This window comes from Salmo salar, chromosome 04 (genome assembly GCF_965601325.2).
Source record: "Salmo salar chromosome 04, fSalSal1, whole genome shotgun sequence".
Lineage (NCBI taxonomy): Eukaryota > Metazoa > Chordata > Actinopteri > Salmoniformes > Salmonidae > Salmo > Salmo salar.
The window spans coordinates 65,297,173-65,323,046 of NC_138294.1; the positions used below are offsets into that span (position 1 = coordinate 65,297,173).

Here is a 25,874-nt window from a genome sequence, read left to right on the forward strand (position 1 = left end):
ACAATCATTAAATGCATTTGAACATTGATGAATAAATTGCACAAATAAATTACAGAAACATCAGAAACAATAGCCTAAATGTAAAACATGAGCAACTACATTTGGCATGCATTTTCTAATGTATAGTAGGCAATATGAAATAGCAATATTGGCAATAACAGGTCGAAAAACGAATAAGCAGTCCAAAATGCACACTCGACAACAAATCTTACTGCATCGTTCACGATCTACGTGGAAGATCCATCCCGTGTTTTAGCTGTTAAAGAAATTGCCAACTCCCATTCAATAATTCTATTCCGTGGCCCTATTCAATATTACAGGTTCCTGTTCAATAACTCCATTCCGCGCACATGTTCAATAAGCGATGGCCCTGTTCAATTGCTCCGCTCCGTGTTTTGCGCGCGCTCCCCCTCCTTTCTACTGAACTCCAGCCCCTCGCGCTCTCTCTATCAGCCTCTCACTCAGTCTCAATATGTCTCAAGATGGCGGCCAATGCGGGATCGATGTTTCAATATTGGAAGCGCTTAGATTTACAGCAGCTGCAGGTCAGCCTTTTTCCTTCAAGTTTCTCTGCTTTCGTGAAGCCTTATCTGTGGAAACCCGTTGTCGAGTTGTGGCTTCGTTCTTGAGCCCCTCTTTGCCGGTGTTTGTGGCCGCTTTTGGAGCTCTCTTCTCCCATTGATTAAAGCGGCTCTCTCGTTGATCGGAAATTGATCCTCTTTGTTCAATTCCCATCGATCAGACATCATGGCCGAGGGGAAGCGGTCACTATGGCAATTCGGGGACCAAAAGCGATTCAACACTCATGGAAGACTATTCTAGTGCAAAACTGGCAACTTAACACTTTTGAGAGGATGTATTTGATGTTCTTGATGCGTTTTGTTTGAATAATTTTGTTAAAGAAAATAAGTGCGTTTGTTGTCTAGAGCTCTCGCGGGTGGCGCTGTGGTGCTGAAATGAGTTGGGTGCAGAAGAGTTAGGTGACTTATTTATGTTATCTTAAATGTTTTACACGGGGAATATTGCTTTCGAAGAAGAAATATACGAAATGCTTTGACACTATGCTTTTCATAATAGCTGTTTATGGTTATTATATTCGAGAAAAGCCTCTTGCGAAGTCTCTTGCCCTGTGTGACCTCTTTATTTAGGGAAGTGTTGTGTAGACTAATAGCTATTTTAATAATATGAAAACAGTTAGCCAATATCTAGTTTCCGCATAGTTTGTCGTGGTAGTGTTCATCTGTTGAAAAATAAGTGTTATAGATAGGAAGTCCAGTGAAATTGTGATTTCTACTTTTTATGCGTAGCCATAGGCTATCCTGTAGACATGGATTTGCTTACCCAAATTCAAATGTGCGTGTTTTTAATCTGAAATAGTTTAGCCTACCATTCAGGTAATAACAGTTGTATGCTTTATCTCGTTTGAATTGTGCGCTCAATAGATTTTAAACGAGTGCACGAGCCACTTCTGCTTTCATGATTTGCTATGTTTATCTGTTTTACAATTGTTTTGCTTTCATGATTTGCTATGTTTATCTGTTTTTACAATTGAAAGTTTATATATCGACATAGGCTGCAGTTTAAATTAAGCACGTAGCCTACACAAACGTTATACATCGCTTCTTTAAATTGATTTCAACAGGTTCAAGTTCGCTAAGACTGAATTTGAATTGATCCTTGAATAATCGACAGTAGCAACTTGAGTGTGGTTTTTGCATATTGGGCAAATGTAATTGGGTTAATGTTTGAAATGGCCTAATCTCTAAATATGTTATTCCAAATGAATATTGCTTGGTGGGTGCGAATGACAATCAATAGTCTCATGGAATGTAGGTGTTATTGGACGAATCATAATGAATGTGATTCGATAACGTTTGCAAATATATTCGTTTTCATGAAGGATACTCAATGTGTATGTCACATTTAAACAAACCCCTACTACCAATCACAACATACTTATTTATGTAGGTAGTATAGATACGCATTTGAAATCAATAGCCTACTGGGTTACTTTTTATTTTTGTATTCTTTCTGATTTCTAAATGTCAATGAACCTAGTAGCTTACTAAAAGCCAATTCAACTCCAATTTCGTGGATTTGTCGTCTTTGCATGCATTTTACATACGAAAGTAATGTTTTTTCAAATGAATAGGGGTCGTAATATCGATATAGGTGGCCCCTAGGCTACTATCAAAGGAATGCGTTTGAAATGTACACGTCACTGAGTCTCACATGTTTTGCATATCATGTCAGGAGGGGGAATGGGACAATGCGTGCATTTTTCAAGGGACAATATTTCCATCCCAAGATTAATTCAATTATAAAAAATGTGCCGGAAATGTTATATTCTTATTCATCCCTATGCCGTTTATTCTAGACCATTGTTTTCCTTGCCACCGAGTGTCCGCCATAGCCAAGCTCTGCTGCGGCCAGGGAACAGGTTGATCTCACAATCAATCACAGGAATGTGTTTCCTCAGCTATTGTGCCCGGTGCGACATTTGCCATCACCTCTTGAAATAATGATATTTGTTTGAAAAGACAATATGGGTGTATTTGACTGCTATGCTCCTATACTGTTCTTTCCCCATCGGAATTTGTTCTCGCTATTTTGGATTCAACTGATTCATGGATTTTTGGGAGGAATATTTTCACGTAGCCTAAGCTATTGTGCCTTTCTCGCAAATATTATTTTTTTTTCCGTCTGACTTAAAACAAAGAAATGTAGAACATATTGACGCTTTTATGACTGATTTATGATTCTCACGCGAGGTGCGCTTTTGGCGCCCAGAATATAATGCCTGATATTGTACCCACAGTAACCCCTCTGATAATTGATAGAAGCACATTGTGCTGTTTGCCTTATTAATCCATAGGCTGCAGTGTTATTGTGTATGTCTTTATTTAAATGGTTAAAGCGTTGTGCATTCCATTTGGTCTAACAATAGTCAACATTAATTACATTTAATTTAGTCATTAGTTCATATGACTTTGCCTCCGCTGTTATCTAAATATAATGCAATTTTGTAATAGGTCTACTTTATTTGCATTTGTTGGAAGGTCATAACCCGGTTAAATTTAATTCTGAAACGAAATATATTCTCAAGTTCAGCTATAATGACATGTGTCTAATGTTTATAGCTTAAGTAATACATATTTTGGCACAGATACCTTGCATAATTTAGGCTATTTTGTTATACTCTCTCACGCAGAATGTTTTGGGAGGGTATTTTGTATTTGTTTAGAATGAGTGAACCATTAATCTAGTCAGAAACATTAACTACTATTATCAATCATTCTAAATAAAAGGCTTAGTCATCTAGTTGCTTCACCCCCCCCCCCCCCCCTCCCCCCCCACTGAGTGTTTAATTGGGTCTTGAAAGCCACACATAGTTCTCACAAAGTATGCATAAAGAAAGGTTGTGTTATGAGCCCTGCAATAATCATGGTAAGACCCATCTGATGATATTAGTCATGACAGCTGAAGAGGAACTAGGCAAAGTCCTGTCTGGAGGATCAGACCAGACAGCAGGGAGTACACTGAAGATTCCACCTCCATTATTGATGACTACTTATTTACTTTGCTGCGGTATTGCCACCGGTGAGTCTTTCTGACAGGATATGCTCAGGCGCTGCAATATGGCCTTTTCATCACAAGCCGCCACAGACTTTTAATTGGACTCACAGAATAAAGAGTCACTAGTGATACATGTACATGTTACAAGTGATAAACCAGTACATTGTTTCTGTTTTCTGGCCTTTTCATATTGCTGCATTCCACATTGGAAAGACGTTAAGCTTCAAGACAAACCTTAAATGGCTCGGCAGAAATAGGATTTCTGTATCAGGGCCACTATCCCAAACAAGGGAACTACTGCTTTCCACTAAGGGATTACCTGGGAAGTGCATCAGATAATGTGAATCCAAGATGTTGTGGTAAACCCAATGGGGATTTTCTTTTTTACCACCAGACATTCTAAAGTGGCTTATTTCCAACTGGAACTATAGGCCTATGTCTGATGCTTGTCAGAGTGTTGCAGGCATTGAATGAGTTACAAGGATATGAATGTTGTTTCACAAGCTTTTCAGGTACTTTCATGCAATCCTGTCGGAAAGACTACCTACTGCACAATTTTTTTGGCTCAATGCTCAACTCAGCCCAGGTGGAACCAATGCATTGACAAATGCTTCTCCCACTTCACTATCATTATACCCACTGTTTCATGTCCTGGATATTATGTCATTCATCAAATAAACAGGGAAACTAGGATATAGGATGCTCACACTACAGATAGTGCATGTGCAAAGATCAGAGTTAGGGGCTAAGGATTTGAAGGAAATTACCACACACACAAACTACCCCTACACGTCTCTCAGATAAAAAGATCATGTAAAATAATGTTTTATTGCCACAAACACCAGATATCTGTGATTTTTTTTTTTTTTTACCGGGTTAGCCATAGTAGTACGGTAACCCTGGAGCAAGTTGGGTTTAAGTGTCTTGCTCAAGGGCACATTGACAGATTTTTCACCTTGTCAGCTTGGTTATTCGAACCACCAGCGACCTTTTGGTTACTGGCCCAACTGCTATGCTATCTGCTGCAATGTGGTGACTTTCAATATTTCCCTGCTCATCTCAGACAGACAGCCCACAGGAGCTTGCATCTCTGCTGTCGGCCCTTTGATGAAGCTCGGAATAAAAGGGTTTCTTGTCAGGGCATTTTTTGGGACATGTTCTCTACGCTGCTTATAGTAGGCAGCTCAGTGTGAAACTTTGAAACGGCACCATTACGGGGCTGCCTTTGTAGTTGAAAGGGCGCCCACAGTTTTGTATTCAGGCCCTCGCTCTCCTGATTTTAAGTTTGATTTGTCTGTTTACATTCCGTGTGGCCCAAAAGCTGCCTCTGTCCCACCATGTGCCAATCACATTTCTCATGTGAGCCCTCAGACTGGGCCACTTCAGAAGGCCCGCTCTCCTCAGTGTCTGATTGTCAGTCTGATCTTCATAAGCCACTTTGTTCATAACCCTCCCCATGTATTGACACATGGTAATATTCTGATTTTTTTTTCATGGCTTTTATCTGCCAAATGTCACAGATCTGTTTTTGATCTAGTGCTTTATAAAAATGATCCATCTGAGACAGGAGTCGTAAAATCTGTAATTATAGCGTGTTTGTTTGTTTTTTCCACTGAACGTTGTTTTCAACTTAAATTTCTGCTATAATATAAACATTTTCTCTTATTAGTTTCCCAGAATTAGTTCAGTTTTCAAACTATTAAGGCAGACTGTAAGGTCTTTATGTTGAATGAGCTGTGTTATGTACACTGACTATAAAAAACATTTAGAACACCTGCTCTTTCCATGACAGACTGACCAGGTGAATACAGGTGAAAGCTATGATCCCTTATTGATGTCACTTGTTAAATCCACTACAATCAGTGTAGATGAAGGGGAGGAGACAGGTTAAATAAGGATTTTTAAGCCTTGGGACATGGATTGTGTATGTGTGCCATTCAGAGGGTGAATGGGCAAGACAATATATTTAAGTGCCTTTGAACGGAGTATGTTATTAGGTGCCAGGCACACCGGTTTGTGTCAAGAACTGCAACGCTGCTGGGTTTTTCACGCTCAACAGTTTCCCATGTGTATCAAGAATGGTCCACTACCCAAAGGACATCCAGCCAACTTGACACAACTGTTGGAAGCATTGGAGTCAATATGGGCCAGCGTCCCTGTGGAACCCTTTCCAGACCTTGTAGAGCCTATGCCCTGACGAATTGGGGCTGTTCTGGGGCTGTTCACCTTCCTAACTCAATATTAGGAAGGTGTTCCTAATGTTTGCTATACTCAGTATATTGGTATATTGGGCCTACATTTAAATTATATGGAGAGCATGGTTGGAGTGTCTGGTTTACATTTGCAGTAGCTAGCAAAGTGTTTGTTTCTGTACAGAGATGTTTGCTTGAGAGAAGAAGGTTATCTGGTACAGTACTCTTGCCCTTAGACTAGCCTCTGAGCTTATTTTTCTTAGACGTACATTACCAAATAGGTTCTCAGCCATTTCAAAGGGTCCCTTGGCGGAGGGTGGCACCTCAGCATACCACCTGTGTTGATTCTGCATACTTGTAAGGTGTCCAACTGCAGGTAAAATGCTGTTCTCAGAGGCATTCGGGCCTGTGTGTGGTCCTGCATTTTACACGTCAACATATGGAGATTAGTGAAGGAAGCAATGTCGCCCATGACCGCGCCATGGAGATTTGAGCTCCCCTGCACCCTTAACTTGTGCCGGCCTGCCGTTGGCTGTAAGCATATCAGTTTGATATTTATGATGTGGCAGACACAGGCTGGGCTTTGGCTCCCCTGTGTTATTTTTAACCCTCTGTTGTCACAGACTTGCCACAGACATGGGTGTGTCTTTTCGAGTTATGCTCCACCGAGAAGAATTTGAGGATTATTTTCGCTGAGCTCTTCAACAGACCACACTATTGACCTACGTCTTCATTTATAGATAAAATCACATTTTATTTGTCACATGCTTCGTAAACAACAGGTGTAGACTAACAGTGAAATTCTTACTTACGGTCCTTTCCCAACAATGCAGAGAGAAAAAAAAATAGAGAAATAATAGAAAAGTAATAATAAATATACAATGAGTAACGATAAACAGAAGCAGCGTAAGTGATGAGTCAAAAAAGTTAATGCAAAAAGGGTCAATGCAGATAGTCCGGGTAGCTATTTGGTTAACTATTTAACTAACTATTTAGCAGTCTTATGGCTTAGGGGTAGAAGCTGTTCAGGGTCCTGTTGGTTCCAGACTTGGTCTATCAGTATCGCTTGCCGTGCGGTAGCAGAGAGAACACTCTATGACTTGGGTGGCTGGAGTCTTTTTGATCATTTTTACTGGGCAGCTCGCGGCTGGGTTTCTCTTTGTAATCTGTGATAGTTTACAAGCCCTGCTACATCCGAAGAGCTTCAGAGCCGGCGTAGTGGGATTCGATCTTAGTCCTGTATTGACGCATTGCCTGTTTGATGGCTGGTCGTAGCGGGATTTCTTATAAGCGTCCAGATTAGTGTGCCGCTCCTTGAAAGCAGCAGTTCTAGCCTTTAGCTCCTTGCAAATATTGCCTGTAATCCATGGCTTCTGGTTGGGATATGTACGTATGGTCACTGTGGGGACGATGTCATCGAAGCACTTATTGATGAATTTGTTACTGATGTGGTAAACTCCTCAATGCCATCTGATGAATCCCAGAATGTATTCCAGTCTGTGTTAGCGAAACCGTCCTGTTGTTTAGCGTCCGCTTCATCGGACCGCTTTTGTATTGACTGTGTCACTGGTACTTCCTCTGAGTTTTGCTTGTAAGCAGGAATCAGGAGGATAGAGTTATGGTCAGATTTGCCAAATGGAGGGCGAGGGAGAGCATTGTATTCCTTTCTGTGTGTGGAGTAAATAATATTATAAAGTCATATTAGAGATTGCGCACCAGCTGTTGTTTAGAAAGGGATACACACCTACCCCCTTGAGCTTACCCGAGGCTGCCAATTAATAGAAAAAACAGCTAGATGTACAAAACATTAAGGACACCTTCCTAATATTGAGTTTGTCGTGGCATGGACTCTACAAGGTGTTGAAAGCGTTCCACAGGGATGCTGGCCAATGTTGACTGCAATGCTTCCCACAGATGTGTCAAGTTGGTTGGATGTCCTTTGGGTGGTGGACAATTCTTGATACACACGGGAAACTGTTGAGCGTGAAAAAAAACAGCAGTGTTGCAGGTCTACCATACCACGTTCAAAGGCACTTACATCTGTCTTGCCCATTCACCCTCTGAATGGCACATATACACAATCCATGTCTCAATTGTCTCAAAGGTTAAGGAAGGACTTTTAAGCTGTCTCCTCCCCTTAATCTACACTGATTTTTGAAGTGAATTTAACAAGTGACATCAATAAGGGATCATAGCTTTCACCTGGTCAGTCTGTTATGGAAAGAGCAGGTGTTCATAATGTTTTCAACACTCAGTGTATATTGTCCATTCTGTTGTTCAGCCACGACTCCGAGAAACTTAGGCTATTACAGTTCTTCAGGTCCCGTTGATAGGATAGTCTCGAACAGAGCTCGTCACGTTTGTTCTCCAGTGATTGTACGTTCGCCAATAGAACAGAGGGTAGCGACGGTTTATTTACTCGCCGACGTAGTTTCGTCAGGGTGCCAGCACGTCGGCCTCTCTTACACTCCCCCTTTTCTGAGTCTTGGGGATTAAGGCCTGGTCTGGGGTGAGCAGTATGTCCTGCGCCGCAGACTGGTTGAAGTAGAAATCTTCATCCAAATTGAGGTTAGTGATTGATCGCTGTTCTGATGTCCAGAAGCTCTTTTCAGTCATAGCAAACAATGGCAGAAACATTATGTACAAAAATAGTTAAGATCTGCAGAAAACCCCCACAAAATAGCAGAATTGATCAGGATCCTGTAAAACGACAGCTATCCATTGCAGTGCTATTACATACAAGAAAGATCCACTCTCAAGTTTCTATGAAGTTATTAAATCTAAGTCCAAGTGAGAGCTGTATCCTCTCTGGTCTCTCAGATCCCATGTTTGTACAGCAGGATTTTAGATACACAGGCACCTGAGTATGAATCATCCATGCTAAAACAGGCAAGTTCCTGACTAGTTCTGCCACATGTCAGTGAAAAGCTGGAGCCTGCACTCAGGACTAAATTTAGAAAACTCCTTAATACAGAAATTAAAGGAGAACTGTGCCTCAGTGCTCTGCTATCCCCCATTGATTTCCCCAGTCAGATCCACGCCACTTCAAACTCCAACAAGCTTGTAAACAAGACACAAAACAAGAGAGACATTTGCATGTCCCCCTTCCAAATTTAGCCCAAGCGTCTTTGCCTTTTTCCCTGGGAGTTCGTAATTGCAATGGAAAGCTTGATATTCATGCGTTTTCACATAGCATTTGGGACCCGCAGTATTTTGTGAACCACATTCTTTGAGGCAACAAGCTTCAGTCCCTATCAGTCTGTCATAGTGTGAGCTGTACAGAATGCTGGGACCCCTTGTTTCACTGCACAGTTAAATGCTGTAAGACGTACACAGCGTAACTTCTGTCCACTATCTTTTTATCCCTCTGAGTGAAATAAGACTAGTCAGACATGCCTGTAAAAGCTCAGAAGGAATCCATCGTCTGTGGTAATTTTTATGATGCAGAGAATTAAAAAAAATGTTGAAAGAAATTTGGGCTGTAACTGGATTAACAAATCAATTGAAATGTACTTGCCTGGCCATAGATTTTGTTCTGTAGCGAGCTGTGCTCGGCAATCAGTGGTTTATCTCCACTGTCAGACAAATAGGTCCAGACAGAGTAATCACAAGGGCCTCTTTCCTGACTAGAGATGCAATGTGAGCAATCAAGAAACTCTTCAGACTAACTTTTACCTGAATAATCTCAGTTCGCAGTTAGGAGTGTGTGTCTTAAATTGGGATGCTATACTACGCAGTAAATTAATGTTCAATTTCAAAGTGTTAAAAAAGATGTTGATTACAGTACAGTGTTCTTTAATGGTGGAAGGGGTTTGGATGCAAATGGCTAGATGAGCTCTGTGGCTGTGGGAATGAGGAGAGGGGTCAGGCCCAGAGCCAGTTCACACTACAGTCTACATTACCTCACTATGTCTGCCCCATCTCTCTCTCTCTGTCTCTCTCGGAGCAGGGGTTTCATGGGGGCCCCCTTTGCCTCACACAGTTTTATAGAAACCCTGATGCTAAATACATAATTTGCCTGGAATGTGCTGTCCATTTCAGCCGGGAAGGGTGGGTGGGTTAGATGGAGGGATCCAGGGAATTGGCCCCTCCTCACTCGCTTCCCTCTGCCCACTGGCTCTAACGTAAAGGCTACGCTGCAGAGCATGCCCACGCACTGTGACTGCATCCTGCCTCCATTCAGTCTAACTTTTTCATTTACTATGGACTTTTGTTTGACACTTTTTTTTTCTTCAGCTTCACAAACTATTGTCTGGCAGCCACAGTCTCTCTTACTGTTTGAGAACTCTGGCAGAAAAATAGATCAATACTGAGAGTAAGTGGAGGAACATTATCACGGGAAGTAGTGGAGCTTGAATAAAGCATTTTAAGCTGCTTGTTGACATGTGTATCCATTATGAGTCTTGCATACAGGCACATCACAGAAGAGACACTTGTGTGTAAAGGCTTGAAGACACACTCATACAGCTTGCCCCATTTGTTCATTTTTATCTAGTCTACTCAGCGGAATATCAGATTGTGGATAGTGTTTGTTTCATTGTGTTCACCCTGAATGTGAGTGTGTACTCCAGGGGCTGAGGTATGTCTGTGCGATGCTACAGCTAGAAGACTTCTATCACCAAGGCCATGTTGTCCCCATTTAACGCAGGTACGTTTAGGCCTAGACTATACAAGAATGACGTGAGTCCGCAACTTCTTTGACAACCTCTTGTATTATATCACACCATGAAAGAGATGTTTCTATCGCCAGGGTTAAACATATTCCACAGTAAAACTTCTGAGGAGATGTTAATATCGACCTTTTGACAGGTCTTTTGTTTCCAGTTTAGACGGCTTTGAAGCGACAGCACTTCAAGATCAGGATATGATATAAGTCCCTTTGTGATCTGTTCCCATATTAGCATTTTTTGCTACGATCTGATCCACTGAATTCACACGCGGAGAGAAAATAAAAAGGACTACTGAGACTTTGGCTCGCTCACTCTCTGGTCAAGATTATAAATGTAAGGCAACGTAAAATGGCTCGTAAGAGAGTCTGAAAAGCATCAATGCCTAAATTTGAAACAGTAAGCATACAGTGAAAACAAGGGGGGGTCGTCGCTGTGAAAGGAAGTAAAAAAAAAAGTAGAGCAGCAATTTATCTGCTTCTGTGCAGAAACATCTGGAAACAGTTTGGAGAAAATGAGGGAATCTGAAGTACTTGGGAATTAAGAGCTATGGGAAAGAAATGGTCCCCCCTGTTTTCCGGAGCGAGATAGGACAGGAGGTTGCAATCTGGCTTTGCAGGTCGTTGATGATAAAACGGGTAGCCTACTTCAATGCGAGATATTCTTCCTCTTTGAAAACAAGCTCATTTTCAGACCTGTGTCATTCTGTCGGACACAATTGCATTTCTATCATATTTTTACTCTGAAATAAGCAACTTAAAGATAAGTAGACAACTGTGTAAATCACTGTAGACTTATTTGTGCCATTTCCATTTCTGTTCTCACTATATAACATGGTGACCTATTTATTTACTCAGGGATTTGTTGCAGTCATTCTGCAACCATTCTTCTTGTACTTAGGCAAAGTGTAACTGTTGCTATAATGTAAACATTTATTTGCTCACAGAAACTTGCTGGTTGAACAGACATGCTTTTATTGCCCTATATGGTCAACTGTACAGCATCCATACCTGCTCCTTGGCCATGTTGTAACACGTCACTTCCTGCTGAACGAGGAAGAGCTCAGTTTTGTTGTTTTGAAAGTGTATTGGAAAGTTCTTCGTAGCTAACTTTTTAGGTTGGGTCTAGCGACGCAGTTAACATCAGTTGCTGGGAATGCTAGTCTCTGTCCAGTGATCCTGCCGACCAAGGACGGGTCTGAGGAGCTATTTGGCGTTGCAGCTAGCCTAGCTGCTAGCTAGCTGCATCAAATCAAATCAAATTAGATTTGTCACATGCATCGAATACGGCAGGTGTAGACCTTACAGTGAAATGCTTACTTACAAGCCCTTAACCAACAATGCAGTTTTAAGAAGGAAAAAAAGTGTTAAAGTATTTACTAAAATATACTGAAGAATAAATAATAACAACAATTGAAAAGTAACAAATAATTAAGGAGTAACAAAACAATCACAGTAGCGTGGCTATATACAGGAGGTAGCGGTACAATGTGCGGAGGCACCGGTTAGTCGAGGTGATTGTGGTAATATGTACATGTAGGTAGAGGTAAAGTGACTATGCATGGTTAATAAACAGAGATTAGCAACATCGTAAAAATGGGGGTGGGGGGGCAATGCAAATAGTCCGGGTAGCCATATGTTTAGCTGTTCAGGAGTCTTATGGCTTGGGGGTAAAAGCTGTTAAGAAGCCTTTGGACCTAGACTTGGCTCTCCGGTACCGCTTGCAATTTTTTGGGCCTTCCTCTGACACTGCCTGGTATAGAGGTCCTGGATGGCAGGAAGCTTGGCCCCAGTGATGTACTGGGCCGTACACACTACCCTCTGCCGAGCAGTTGCCAAACCAGGCGGTGATGCAACCAGTCAGGATGCTCTCAATGGTGCAGCTGTATACATTTTTGAGCATCTGAGGACACATGCCAAATGGGTCTTCTGAGGCGGAATAGACGTTGTCCTGCCCTCTTCAAGACTGTCTTGGTGTGTTTGGACCATAATAATTAATTGGTGACGTGGACACCAAGGAACTTGAAGCTCTCAACCTGCTCCACTACAGCCCCGTCGATGAGAATGGGGGCGTGCTCGGTCCTTCTTTTCCTGTAGTCCACAATCATCTCCTTTGTCTTGATCACATTGAGGGAGAGGTTATTATCCTGGCATTACACTGCCAGGTCTCTGACCATCTCCCTATAGGCTGTCTCATCATTGTCGGTGATCAGGCCTACCACTATTGTGTCATCGGCAAACTTAATGATGGTGTTGGAGTTGTGCTTGGCCATGCAGTCATTGGTGAACAGGGAGTACAAGAGGGGACTGAGCATGCACCCCTGACCTCCCATGTTGAGGATCAGCGTGGCAGATGTTTTGTTACCTGCTAGCATATCAAGCTAGCAGGGTTTTCTTGAGGGCTTTGAATGCAGCCCGCGACACAGTTAGCCATTGTGGCTGGGACCGCGGATTGTCCCGGGTTTGTGTCTAGATCCCTGCTGTTTGTTATATTCAATCTTCCCTGTGACCTGCCCTGTCTGGAACTGCGAGGAGTATCAGTGTAACCTACATTGCTAGCTACCATGACAAAGACAAAAGCCGGCGGGAGTACCGTTGAGGACAGCTGTGTCTATCACATGTGAAGGATTTTTTTAAATGAACAAAAATAGTTCTACAAGCAGTTGTTACAACAACAAGAAAAAAAATGTTGTCCAAATACTGGTGGATTCAACTAATAAAATAATGGATGACCTGACCAGAGAGGTCCAGGACCTGAAGAACAGTTTGCAGTTCTCCAGGGTCAGCTCTATAAGTTGAAACAGGAGAACGGCAAGATGACAGCAATCTGTAAGTCATTGAGAGAGGACATCAGTTCTGTATGTGAATATATGATTACAATGACGGATAAATCTCGAGGGACAATCAAGGCGGAACAACATGGTCGTGGACGGATTTGCAGAATCTCCACAAGAGACCTGGATGGAGTCTGAGGACAAAGTGAAGGAAGTTATCTGAGAAATTGAAGATGGACCACAGGAAGATTGAGGTGGAGCGCGCCCACAGGACTGGAAAACCCACCACCAGCCCAGGTGACAGGCCCAGGCCGATAGTGGTCAAGTTCCTGAGGTTCAAGGAGAAGGTAGCTGTTCTGGAAAGAGCCAAGAACTTAAAAGGAATGTATATCTTCCTCAATGAGGACTATCCTGAAGCTATGCGTCAGAAGAGGAAATAACTAATCCCAGCCATGAAAGCTGCCAGAGAGAGGTCATTGCTTACATCCACTATGACGGGCTCATTGTCCACCCTCCTTCCCAGTAGCCTGGAAGGGATGAGAGCCAAGCTTATGGGTTCATAGCTTCAACCCTGCAGCACACACACACCAATTGATTAATGGACTGCTGAATGTATATATTTTTTTATCTTGCTTTGTTTGCTCTTTTCAGTATTATGTCTATCTCTGATAAGCTTCCCAGGACAGGGCTGAAAATAGCCCATATTAATATTTGTAGCCTTAGGAATAAGGTTCATGAAATCAATAACTTGCTAACATCAGATAACAACATTAATGTTAGCCATTTCTGAGACTCACTTAGATCATTCATTTGATACAGCAGCAGCAGTACAAGGATATAACATCTATTGAATAGACATAACTGCTTTTGGGGAAGGTGTTGCTGTTTATATTCAGAGCCATTTCCCTGTAATGCTTAGAGAAGATCGTATGTCAAGTGTTATAAAAGTGTTGTGGTTGCAGGTTCACTTGGCACATCTGAAGCCTGTATCCGTACCCATTGGATGCAGTGTTCATAATATAGTGGCTATATCCAGGAACACCAAAGTCCCAACAGCTTGGCCTAAAATAGTGTATAAGAGATCATACAAAAGATTTTGCTGTGACCCTTATGTGGATGATGTTAAAAGTATTTGTTGGTCTGAAATTGCTTCTTCCAATTATTGATAAACATACACCTGTTAAGAAACTGGCTGTTATAACTGTTCAGGCTCCATGGATTGATTGAGGAATTGAAAAACAGTATGGTTGAAAGAGATGGGGCAAAAGGAGTGGCTAATAAGTCTGGCTGCACATCTGACTGGCTGACTTACTGAAAATTGAGAAATGATGTGACTAAACTCAACAAAAAGAAGAAGAAACTGTATTATGAAGCCAAAATCAATGATATAAAGAAGGATGTAAAAACCTTTGGAGTACCTTAAATGAAATTATGGGCAGAAAGACACGTTCAACTCCATCTTTCATCGAATCAGATGGCTTATGCAAAAAAAAAAAAAGATTACTTTATTGGCAAAGTGGGCAAACTTAGGCAGGAAATGTCAACAATGAACAGTGAGCCATCGTATTCATGCATAAAAAAACTATAATGAAAGAAAAGCATTGCAATTTGTACATTTTGTGAAGTTAGTGTGGGAGAGGTGGAAAATTGTTATCAATCAATAATGTCAAACCTCCTGGCATTGACAACTTAGATGGAAAGCTGCTGAGGATGGTAGCTGACTATAGCCATTCCTATCTGTCATATTGTTTTTATCTGAGCCTAGAAGAAAGTCTTTGTTCTCAGGCCTGAAGGGAGCCAAAGTAATTCCGCTACCCAAGAGTGGTAAAGCGGCCTTTACTGGTTCTAATAGCAGACCGATAAGCTTGCTGCCAGCTCTTAGCAAACTGTTTGAAAAAATTGTTTGACCAAATACAATACTATTTCTCTGTAAACAAATTAGCAACAGACTTTCAGCATGCTTCCAGAGAAGGGCACTCTATGTACTGCTCTGACACAAATGACTGATGATTGGTTGAAGGAAATTGATAATAATGAAGATTGTGGGAGCTGTACTGTTAGATTTCAGTGCAGCCTTTGATATTATTGACCTTAACCTGTTGTTGAGAAAACATGTGTTATGGCTTTTTTACCTCGGCTCTGAATCCACAATATGGCAATCTATCTAATAGAACTCAAAGGGTTTTCTTTAATTGAAGCTTCTCTAATGTCAAACATGTAAAGTGTGGTGTACCGCAGGGCAGCTCTCTAGGCCCTCTACTCTTTGCTATTTTTACCAATGACCTGCCAATGGAATTAAACAAAGCATGTGTGTCCATGTATGCTAATGATTCAACCATATACACATCAGCAACCACAGCTAATGAAGTCACTGAAACACTTAACAAAGAGTTGCAGTCTGTTTTGGAATAGGTGGCCAGTAATAAACTAGTCCTGAACATCTCTAAAACTAAGAGCATTGTATTTGGTACAAATCATTTGCTACGCTCTAGACCTCAGCTGAATCTGGCAATGAATGGTGTAGCTGTTGAACAAGTTGAGACTAAATTACTGTCATGGTGAAAACGTATAGATTCAATGGTTGTAAAGATGGGGTGAGGTCTGTCCATCATAAAGAGATGTACCACACTCAAAAAAGCAAATTCTGCAGGCTCTAGTTTTATCTAATCTTGATTATTGTCCAGTCGTGTGGTCCTGGGCTGCAAGGAAAGACATAGTTAAGCTGCAGCTAGCCCAGAACAGAGCGGCATGTCTTGCTCTTCATTGTAATCAGAGGACTGATATAAATACTATGCATGCCAGTCTCTCTTGGCTAAGAGTTGAGTGTGCCTCACTTCTTATTTTTAAAAGAAACATGATTGTTTGCATAGTCAACTTACACACATCTCTGACACACACAGACTTACCCCACCAGACATGCCACCATGGGTCTTTTCACAGTCCACAAATCCAGAACAAATTCAAGTAAGCGTACAATATTATATAGAGACATTATTGCATGGAACTCTGTTCCATGTCATATTGCTCAAATAAACAGCAATCTGGTTGGAAAAAAACCAGATAAAGCAACTCCTCACAGCACAACACCTCTCCCCTATTTGACCAAGATAGTTTGTGTTTATGTATTGATATGTAGGCTACGTGTGCCTTTTAAAAAATGTTTTTATGTAGTTCTGTCCTTGTCTATTAATGTTCTGTATTATGTAATGTTTTGTGTTGACCCCAGGAAGAGTAGCTGCTGCTTTTGCAACAGCTAATGGGGATCCTAATAAAGTACCAAATACCAAATAGCAAAGCCTCCAGTAGACGGCCTGCTCAGTAAACCTAGCTTTACCACAGCAATTTAGAGCAGATATTTTCAAGAAGCACAAACACAGATCAAAGCCAGCTATGAAGCCAGTAACTTTGCCGCTCATGAAACTAATGAGCTGCAACTTTCTGAATTTCACATCGCTTTCTCATCTTGTCCAATACCCCTGTGCCTTCATGGATAAGTGATCTTGTCAGTGGCCAAAATGCAGTCTTATTAAAGGACAATTCCACCACTTTATAACCCCCCCAAAAAAATATATCAACGTTTATTTTATACGCAAGTACACAGATTTGCAGGCGTTATCGCAGGTGTAGCGAAATGCTTATGTTTCTAGCTCCAACATTGCAGTAATATCTAGAAACAATTCAATAACCACAAAATATTTTATAACAAGAAAATAAGCAATCAGAACGTGCAGTGGTTAAACTGACACAAAAACACACCATAGCATACTACAGGTTGCAGAGGAACCTACAATTTTTGGGGTGAGAATGACTGAGAACATCACTCTACTCCAAAATGAATGAAAATAAAATCATGCTGACATATAAAATATAATTTTGCCCTCCGGAAATGAGCCCTATAACATATTGGACCATATTATCACGCAGGTGTGTTATTTAGCAATAATTATTAGCACCTGATGTAGCCCACCGGATGCAGCATAGTGGCTATAAATAAATAGGCTGAGGGTTGCCCATCTGCATTTACCCCATTGGGGTAATCATTGTGGCTCCCGAGTGGCGCAGCGGTCTAAGGCACTGCATCTCAGTGCAAGAGGCGTCACTACAGTCCCTGGTTTGTATCCAGGCCGTGATTGGGAGTCCCATAGGGTGGTGCACAATTGGCCCAGCGTCGTCCGGGTTTGGCCGGGGTAGGCCCTCATTGTAAATAAGAATTTGTTCTTAACTGACTTGCCTAGTTAAATAAAAATAAACATTTGCTAGATTACAAACTCAAGTCTAAATACTAGTTAGCAACATATTGGTGACTTGAATGTCCCAAAAAAAAACATTCCACTGTCATTGTCATCCAACCAAGGATCATGTAGAGTGAATATAATGTAGGCCTTCCTGTTACACCTGACCCTTGTTACATTTATCCCTGTCTTCCCTATGCATTTGCTAATGTGCGTATTCCATGCCGCTGCTAAAAACTCAGGTTTTAAAATGGTGCATTTTAGGCTACAAATTTCTTAGATTTGAGAAATAATTGTAACACTAGAAATCTGTCATCCTCTTAATAGTGGCCATCAAAACTGCTTTCAATGGTGTGTGTTCTCACGGTTGCATTAAGAATGTTGTACAATGACTGGGCATTGCGTCTTGAGATTAATATTATTTTCTCGCATTGAATGCGACAGGTTGAACAATTGAATAGGTTTACTATTCTACTATGGGGTTGTCTGACTTTGATGTTGCTTACTTTTGTTTTGAAATGTGGACAACAATTTTCCATTTAGATAATTCAAATAACCAAAGCAGGTACTGGGTCTTAGCTTCGCCTTGCTCTCATTTGAGTCATAGGTGCCGGGTCTCTTTAACCACTGAGAACAAGCAATGTCAGAGTCCGGAATAAATATAGGTGTGTATATATATAATATATATATATATACAGTACCAGTCAAAAGTTTGGACACACCTACTCATTCCATTTTTTTTATTTTTTTTAACTATTTTCTACATTGTATAATAATAGTGAAGACAAAAACTATGAAATAACACATATGGAATCATGAAGTAACCAAAAAAGTGTAAAACAAATCAATATATATTTCATAGTTGAGTCTTCAGAAGTAGCCACCCTTTGCCTTGACAGCTTTTCACACTCTTGGCATTCTCTGTCTTCCGTCTGGCCACTCTACCATAAAGGCCTAATTGGTGGAGTGCTGCAGAGATGGTTGTCCTTCTGGAAGTTTCTCCCATCTCCACAGAGAAACTCTGGAGCTCTGTCAGAGTGACCATTGGGTTCTTGGTCACCTACATGACCAAGGCCATTGTCCCCCGATTGCTCAGGTTGGCCTGGCAGCCAGCTCTAGGAAGAGTCTTGGTGGTTCCAAACTTCTTCCATTTAATAATAATGGAGGCCACTGTGTTCTTGGGGAACTTCAATGCTGCATACTTTGTTTGGTACCCTTCCCCAGATATGTGCCTCGACACAATCCTGTCTCTGAGCTCTACTGACATTTCCTTCAACCTCTTTGCTTGGTTTTTGCTCTGACATGTACTGTCAACTGTGGGACCTTATATAGATAGGTGTATTCCTTTCCAAGTCATGTCCAATCAATGGAATTTACCACAGGTGGACTCCAATCAAGTTGTAGAAACATCTCAAGGATGATCAATGGAAACAGGATGCACCAGAGTTCAATTTCGAGTCTCATAGCAAAGGGTCTGAATACTTATGTAAATACGGTATCTTAAAAAAAAAAAAATTATACATTTGCTAACATTTCTGAGCCTGTTTTCACTTTGTAATTATGGGGTATTGTGTGTAGATTGATGAGGAATAAACATTTATTTACTCCATTTTAGAATAAGGCTGTAACATAAGAAAATGTGGAAAAAGGGAAGTGGTCTGAATACATTCCGAATGCACTGTATGAATAGAACAGGTGTGTACAGGTGTAGTTATATCGGATGAGCCATGACTATAATACAGTATATACATATAAAATAGGTAAAACAGTGTTGAAACATTATTAAAGTGACCAGTGTTCAATGACTCTATATACGTAGGGCAGCAGTTTCTAAGGCCAGGCTAGAGTACCGGGTGATAGCCGGCTACTGACATTGTCCTGAGGTTCGATTTGAGATGTCAGCTACCCTTGTATAACTAAATAGCTAGCTACTAGCTAGTTAAATTGTTCTCACAATTATAAAGCCAACAAAATGTTAACAAAAACAGAATATTATTAACCTAAAAGATTAGCTGTGTTAACCCAGTTGCTAGCTTATCCAGGTTTATTATCCATAGTACTATGTATCTATGGGAACAAATGCAATCATTTTGCAAGCAACATTGCTAAATTGAATTTAAATCACATAAAATTAATCTCATAAAATGTCACTTGTAATGCTTATCTCCTGTAGCCTAATTGTCATCCTTATATTCATACTGAACCTAAATTACAAGGGTCATATTTGCACTAATCTATTTTATGTCAGCAATTAAAAGGCATGTACAACATCTGGTATATGGTTTGCCTCATATACATTGTCTACTGGTATCATTTTAAATTGAGAACATATTGCACAACATGTAAACAATGTGTGAGTTTAGCTAATCTCTGCTTCAGATGACAGATGCCCATAATGCCAGTAATGCCTTCATACTGTAGGCCTATGGCTGCATTGGCTTTGCATGCAATATGATAAGCTGCAAAATGTAGTCACATTGTTTTTTAACATTGTAAAAATGTGTTTACTTACTTGAATAGGTTCTCCCACTGCCTATGTTTTTTTGGGTCCTTACAAAAACAAAGTAATGGGCAATCTTAACCTCTATGGGCTAGGTGGGACGCTAGCGTGCCACCCGTGGTGCACTCCATCAACAGCAAGTGCATTTCAAGAGCGGCAAATTTGAATCCAAATAAATGTCAAAATTCAAATTTTTCAAACATACAACTATTTTACACCCTTTGAAAGATAAACATCTCCTTAATCTAACCACGTTTTACGATTTCAAAAAGGTTTTACGGCGAAAGCATAAATTTAGAGTATGTTAGGACAGTACATTTACAAGAGTTGTGTGTAATGTTTTGTCAATTCAAAGACAGGGTCACCAAAACCATAAAACCAGCTAAAATGATGCACTAACCTTTTACAATCTCCATCAGATGACACTCCTAGGACATTATGTTAGACAATGCATGCATTTTTAGTTCTATCAAGTTCATATTTATATCCAAAAACAGCGTTTTACTATGGCATTGATGTTGAGGAAATCGTTTCCCTCCAATAACCGGCAGTCAAGTCAGCGTCACAAATTAAATAATTAAAATTAGAAAACATTGGTAAAATATTATATTGTCATTTAAAGAATTATAGATTTACATCTCTTGAACGCAATCAACTTGCCAGATTTAAAAATAACCTTACTGGGAAATCACACTTTGCAATAATCTGAGCACTGCGCCCAGAAAAATACGCGTTGCGATACAGACTAGACGTCATGTTGGGGAGATCTAAAATCGAAAATACTATGTAAATAATCCATTACCTTTGATTCTCTTCATCAGATGTCACTTCCAGGTATCACAGGTCCATAACGAATGTAGTTTTGTTCAAAAAAGCTCATCATTTATGTCCAAAAATCTCCGTCTTGTTAGCACATGATCTAAGCCAGCCGGACTTCTCGTCATGAACGAGGGGAAAAAATATATTTACGTTCGTTCAAACATGTCAAACGTTGTATAGCATAAATCATTAGGGCCTTTTTTAACCAGAACATGAATAATATTCAAGGTGGACGAATGCATACTCTTTTATAACGTATTGGAACGAGGGTACCCAACATGAACTCGCGCGCCAGGTGTCTAATGGGACATCATCGTTCCATGGCTCTTGTTCGGTCAGATCTCCCTCCAGAAGACTCAAAACACTTTGTAAAGGCTGGTGACATCTAGTGGAAGCAATAGGAAGTGCCAAAATATTCCTCAGCCCCTGTGTTTTTCAATGGGATAGGTTTAAAGGTAATACAACACATCAGGTATCCACTTCCTGTCAGAAAATGTCTCAGGGTTTTGCCTGCCAAATGAGTTCTGTTATACTCGCAGACACCATTCAAACAGTTTTAGAAACTTTAGAGTGTTTTCTATCCATATATAATACGTATATGCATATTCTAGTTACTGGGTAGGATTAGTAACCAGATTAAATCGGGTACATTTTTTTTATCCAGACGTGCAAATGCTGCCCCCTAGCCCTAACAGGTTAGGAATGCTGTTTTGCACAATAACGCAACATTTTACGTTGCGTTATTACTTCATGTACCTTCGTTATATTGCGTTGACATCAGTTTTGTTAATATCGGACGATTCCGATATGTTCACCGATATATCGTGCGTAACAACCTAGTAATTTACATAGGCTTTCTAGGTCAGACCAGGGCTTTTGGCACAGCTAGGTTGTTACGCAGTGGCCAATCAGCAGGTCTCTTGACTTCATGCTTTAAATCAAATCAAATGTTATTTGTCACATACACATGGTTAGCAGATGTTAATGCGAGTGTAGCAAAATGCTTGTGCTTCTAGTTCCGATCATGCAGTAATATCTAACAAGTAATCTAACCTAACAATTTCACAACAACTACCTTATACACACAAGTGTAAAGGAATGAATAAGAATATGTACATAACAATATATGAATGAGTGATGGCCGAACGGCATAGGCAAGATGCAGTAGTTGGTATAGAGTACAGTATATACATATGAGATGAGTAATGTAGGGTATGTAAACATTATATAACGTGGCATTGTTTAATGTGGCTAGCGATTCCATTTATTACATCAATTTTTCATTATTAAAGTGGCTAGAGATGAGTCAGTATGTTGGCAGCAGCCACTCAGATGTTAAGTGATGGCTGTTTAACAGTCTGATGGCTTTGTGGTAGAAGCTGTTTTTCAGTCTCTCGGTCCCCGCTTTGATGCACCTGTCCTGACCTCGCCTTCTGGATGATAGCGGGGTGAACAGGCAGTGGCTCGGGTGGTTGCTGTCCTTGATGATCTTTTTGGCCTTCCTGTGACATCGGGTGCTGTAGATGTAAATCGCAGACTGTCGGCCACACTTGATAATTTGAAAACGAACACTTGAAAGTAACATAGGCAACAACAACCCGGAGGGAAAACAGTGACACACATAACATACAGCATGCCTTCTGCGGGAGTGTAGGGGGAGGGTTCTTAAAATGTAACATCCAATCAAAAGACTACTAGTGCTGAGCGATTGTAACCGAAATGTTGGTCTTTTCTTTCTTTTTTCTTTCTTTCTTTCTTTTTTTTACAACTAATTGACTGATGTCGGTCAAGTTTATTTGAATTACATTTTGTTCATTTTTTTCCTGTGAGCTCAATGCGCACATTGCACTACAATTTCTCTGGAGATAAATATGATCATATGCCCGAACTGTGTGATGTAGTACGGAGTTGTAGTTTTCAATAGGCCAATGTTCTACATAGTTTAGCGCAGAAAACGTGATAATTAACTACAATGACCATAATCCGCGACTAAACTTGTCAGGTCTGTGTTTCTTTTACGCCTCATATGAGAGAAGAATGCGCGATCAAGAGGGGATACATAGAAGTTTTCTTTGAGGTATCTACCTGAAAATACATGATCTAAGTGATTGATAGTTGGTATTCAGCTGTAATAAAAGTATGTCTTATTTACTTTTAAGAACTACTAAAATAGTGATTTTTGTCAGACAGCATTGGCAGCAGCTCTATAGAGATGATGACTTGGAATGAAATGATAAAGTCATCAAATGTAATAGACACATGAACTGAAATATTTAATTAAAGTAATGTGAATAACTGATGGTTAATAAGTGATCAGCTGTCACTAGCATCATGGGACTTTTATTAATAGTTGTATTCTGTGTTGCAGTATTCAACACACATAATGCATAGTCCATTTAATGTAAAAAAAAAAAAAATCATGATTCTTTTATAATCTAACCGAAACCGAACCGTCCTCAAAAAGCGCTAATTAGGGACGGGCATGAGTACTCGAACTGACGTCAAAACTGGAACTTTAACCAGAGATCAATTCTTTTTCAAATACTGTAAAACCTTTTGGTCTAAATGCCAATAAAACGTATCTGATGGGATACACAAGCCACATTCCTTGCCAAATGACAAGTTTCATCACAAATTCTACATGGACTGGTTGACTGAAGTAGGGAAATATGTGTTCCAACAATGAGCATCAGTTTTGGAATAATTGTGTACATTTCAGTTTAGTCTACTTTGTGGCTGTGATAACTAGTGACAACCACAAAGTCCAAATAGTTTTTAGTTTTTCATTTAAGGTTCCGACTAGGTGTGGTTAGGGTTAACGGTTAGGTAGAAAATCCCATTTTAAGAAGCGGAATGGTAGAAACGGGCAGGGTTTATCACTTTGTTGTAAGTGACGTTAGTGACAACCCTACTTTGCAAACGGCTAGTGGCATTTAGAATTGGTTAGACTAGGCTGTTACTCTCCTAAACATAGACAGGTTCCACACTGACAATATGCAAAAACATTCATTTGATGAAGACAAAGAGCATATTTTCATCAGAATCATTAAGCCTAGGCCTACTCACCAAACAGATGTCCTGGCCATAATTCATCCCCATAATATGGAATTGTTCATCCATTTAGAGAATTCCAAGGCACAGGCAGAATAAACTAAATCAAACATCTGTATATAAACCAAAAATCTGTCTTCTTTTTTGGTCTTTCAACTTGCCAAATTGAGCCCCGTTTCAAATGATCACTCTTTAAGAATAACTGTTCCAGACGTGAGATGCGAATCACTTTACACTATTCTGTTATTTTATATTACATCCAGTTTTTACTATAAAATAGGTGTCTTGACTGTGATAAAGGCTCGGGAAATAAGAGCATCTTGTCTGCTAAATGAACAAAACAAGGCTATGCCATTGCACAGCCATAGGCAAGCGCCAAACTGCTGAGGTTACTACCTTTTTGAAGACTGTGTTCCTCGATATAATATAACCAGTTGATATTACAGTTTCAATAAATCAATCTTAAATGGCACTTGTTCTTTTTATTGACTGAATATATGGCAATTTAGCAATTAGGACCTGTAATGGTTATAAAAAAAAGTGGCATTGTTGCTCACTGTTGGCATATAGATAAATGCGCAATATTTTTTTCCAGTGCCTTGTTCTAAAAATAGCTTCTTTTTTTTCATTCGAGTACTCTAAAGAAAATCATGCCAGTACTCAGTCAAAAATGGTCAAATGCCCATCCCTATCACTAATCGCTCAGCACCTAGAGACTACTAAAACAGTCAATAGACATTAAATTATAAAATTACACAAAAACTATGTAGGACATCACTAAATACCCAAATGTTAAAAGTGGCGGAGTTGCCCTTTTAACACAGTAATATTATTATGCTGCTTAAAGTCGGAGTCATTGGTGTTTTCCCCGCAGCATTGGTAATGGTCAGACTATATATACACACAGCTGCTGCCTGAATTTCCATACAATTTAAAGAACCTGTTGTTTTTTATTGATCTACAAATGTCTGCACACTTGTTACACTTTTTCCTTTTATTTCTTGTACAAATCAATCACCATAAAGTGGAATTACAATTTCAAAGAACATCCACAACTACGCTTCACTGACTAATGCTCTCCAAAAACCTCTTTACCTCCAGGTATGTTTCTTGAGAGAATATTTCTCAATATGTGGGTTGAGTTTTTGCAGGGTTGACCATATTGATTTTTTTGGTGGGGTGTTGCAGTAACCCCAGGCCCTCCCCCACGTGGGGCTGTAAATGTTTTAGGAGCAGGCTGACTCTTTTGGGGTGAGTATTTCACTCACATGCCATGTTTAATCAGAGGGGGGCAGCTCGGGGGTCCATTAAAGCACACTCCATTTAGGCTCAGAAACTGCCCTCTCAGCTCCCACGGAGGAATGATTGAAAAGTCTGACTATCCCGTCAGAACACTGCAGATAGCAAATGTGCACGCAATTATAACACCAGAGCACGTTCTAGGCAGCCAACCACAGAGACTGTCAGGAAACGCCAGGCGGTGGAAAGTTCAGATGGGCGACTTGTGAATAAATAGGCAAGATGTAGCCAACCTTATTCCATCCATTGTTTTATCCATGGGATGTTGTTAATGTGTTTTGTTGGTGCATGTGAGTCCTCTCTCTCTCTGTGTGCCGGTCTCTGGATTTTTACTTAAGCGGATAGACAGGCAACCAGGGAGGAGGACCCATGTTCTGTTCTTGCTTCCACTCAGCTCTGGTGTCCACATTAGCCATGAATCAAGGTTGCATCAGGTTACACAAAATGTCAACTGCCTGGGAGTACAACCGGCTCTCTCTTTCTCTGGCTGGCAGGGTTACCTCACTCTGATTGCCAAGTTAGACAGTGCCTGAGCAGCCCCTGTCTCTGTATCAGTCAGCCTTCTAAATATAATACAGCACAGAATGTTTTGTTCAGCACAGCGATTCTGTGTTTAGTTTCTCATTACGTAGGGCTGCATTGGAAATAGATAATCTGTCGAACCTGTATAATCTTCTGTCACATTATACTCCATGACCTCGATATTATGACCGTGAGACAAGGCTGTTAATCACAAGCAGTGAAAAGATAAGCCATCACAGTTAC

At 40.4% G+C, this 25,874-nt stretch overlaps 1 protein-coding gene across 3 annotated transcripts in view; it reads left to right on the forward strand.

Moving 5' to 3' along the window:
- The first annotated feature begins 426 nt into the window (after positions 1–426).
- LOC106603419 (homeobox protein cut-like 1) overlaps positions 427–25,874 on the forward strand; it is a 221,878-nt gene continuing 196,430 nt past the window's right edge. For all 3 annotated transcript variants that reach the window (XM_045717150.2, XM_045717152.2, XM_045717151.2), the window contains exon 1: positions 427–545. In XM_045717150.2, the coding sequence (XP_045573106.1) occupies positions 483–545 (63 nt within the window). In that variant the 5' untranslated portion in view covers positions 427–482. The remainder of the gene's footprint in view (positions 546–25,874) is intronic.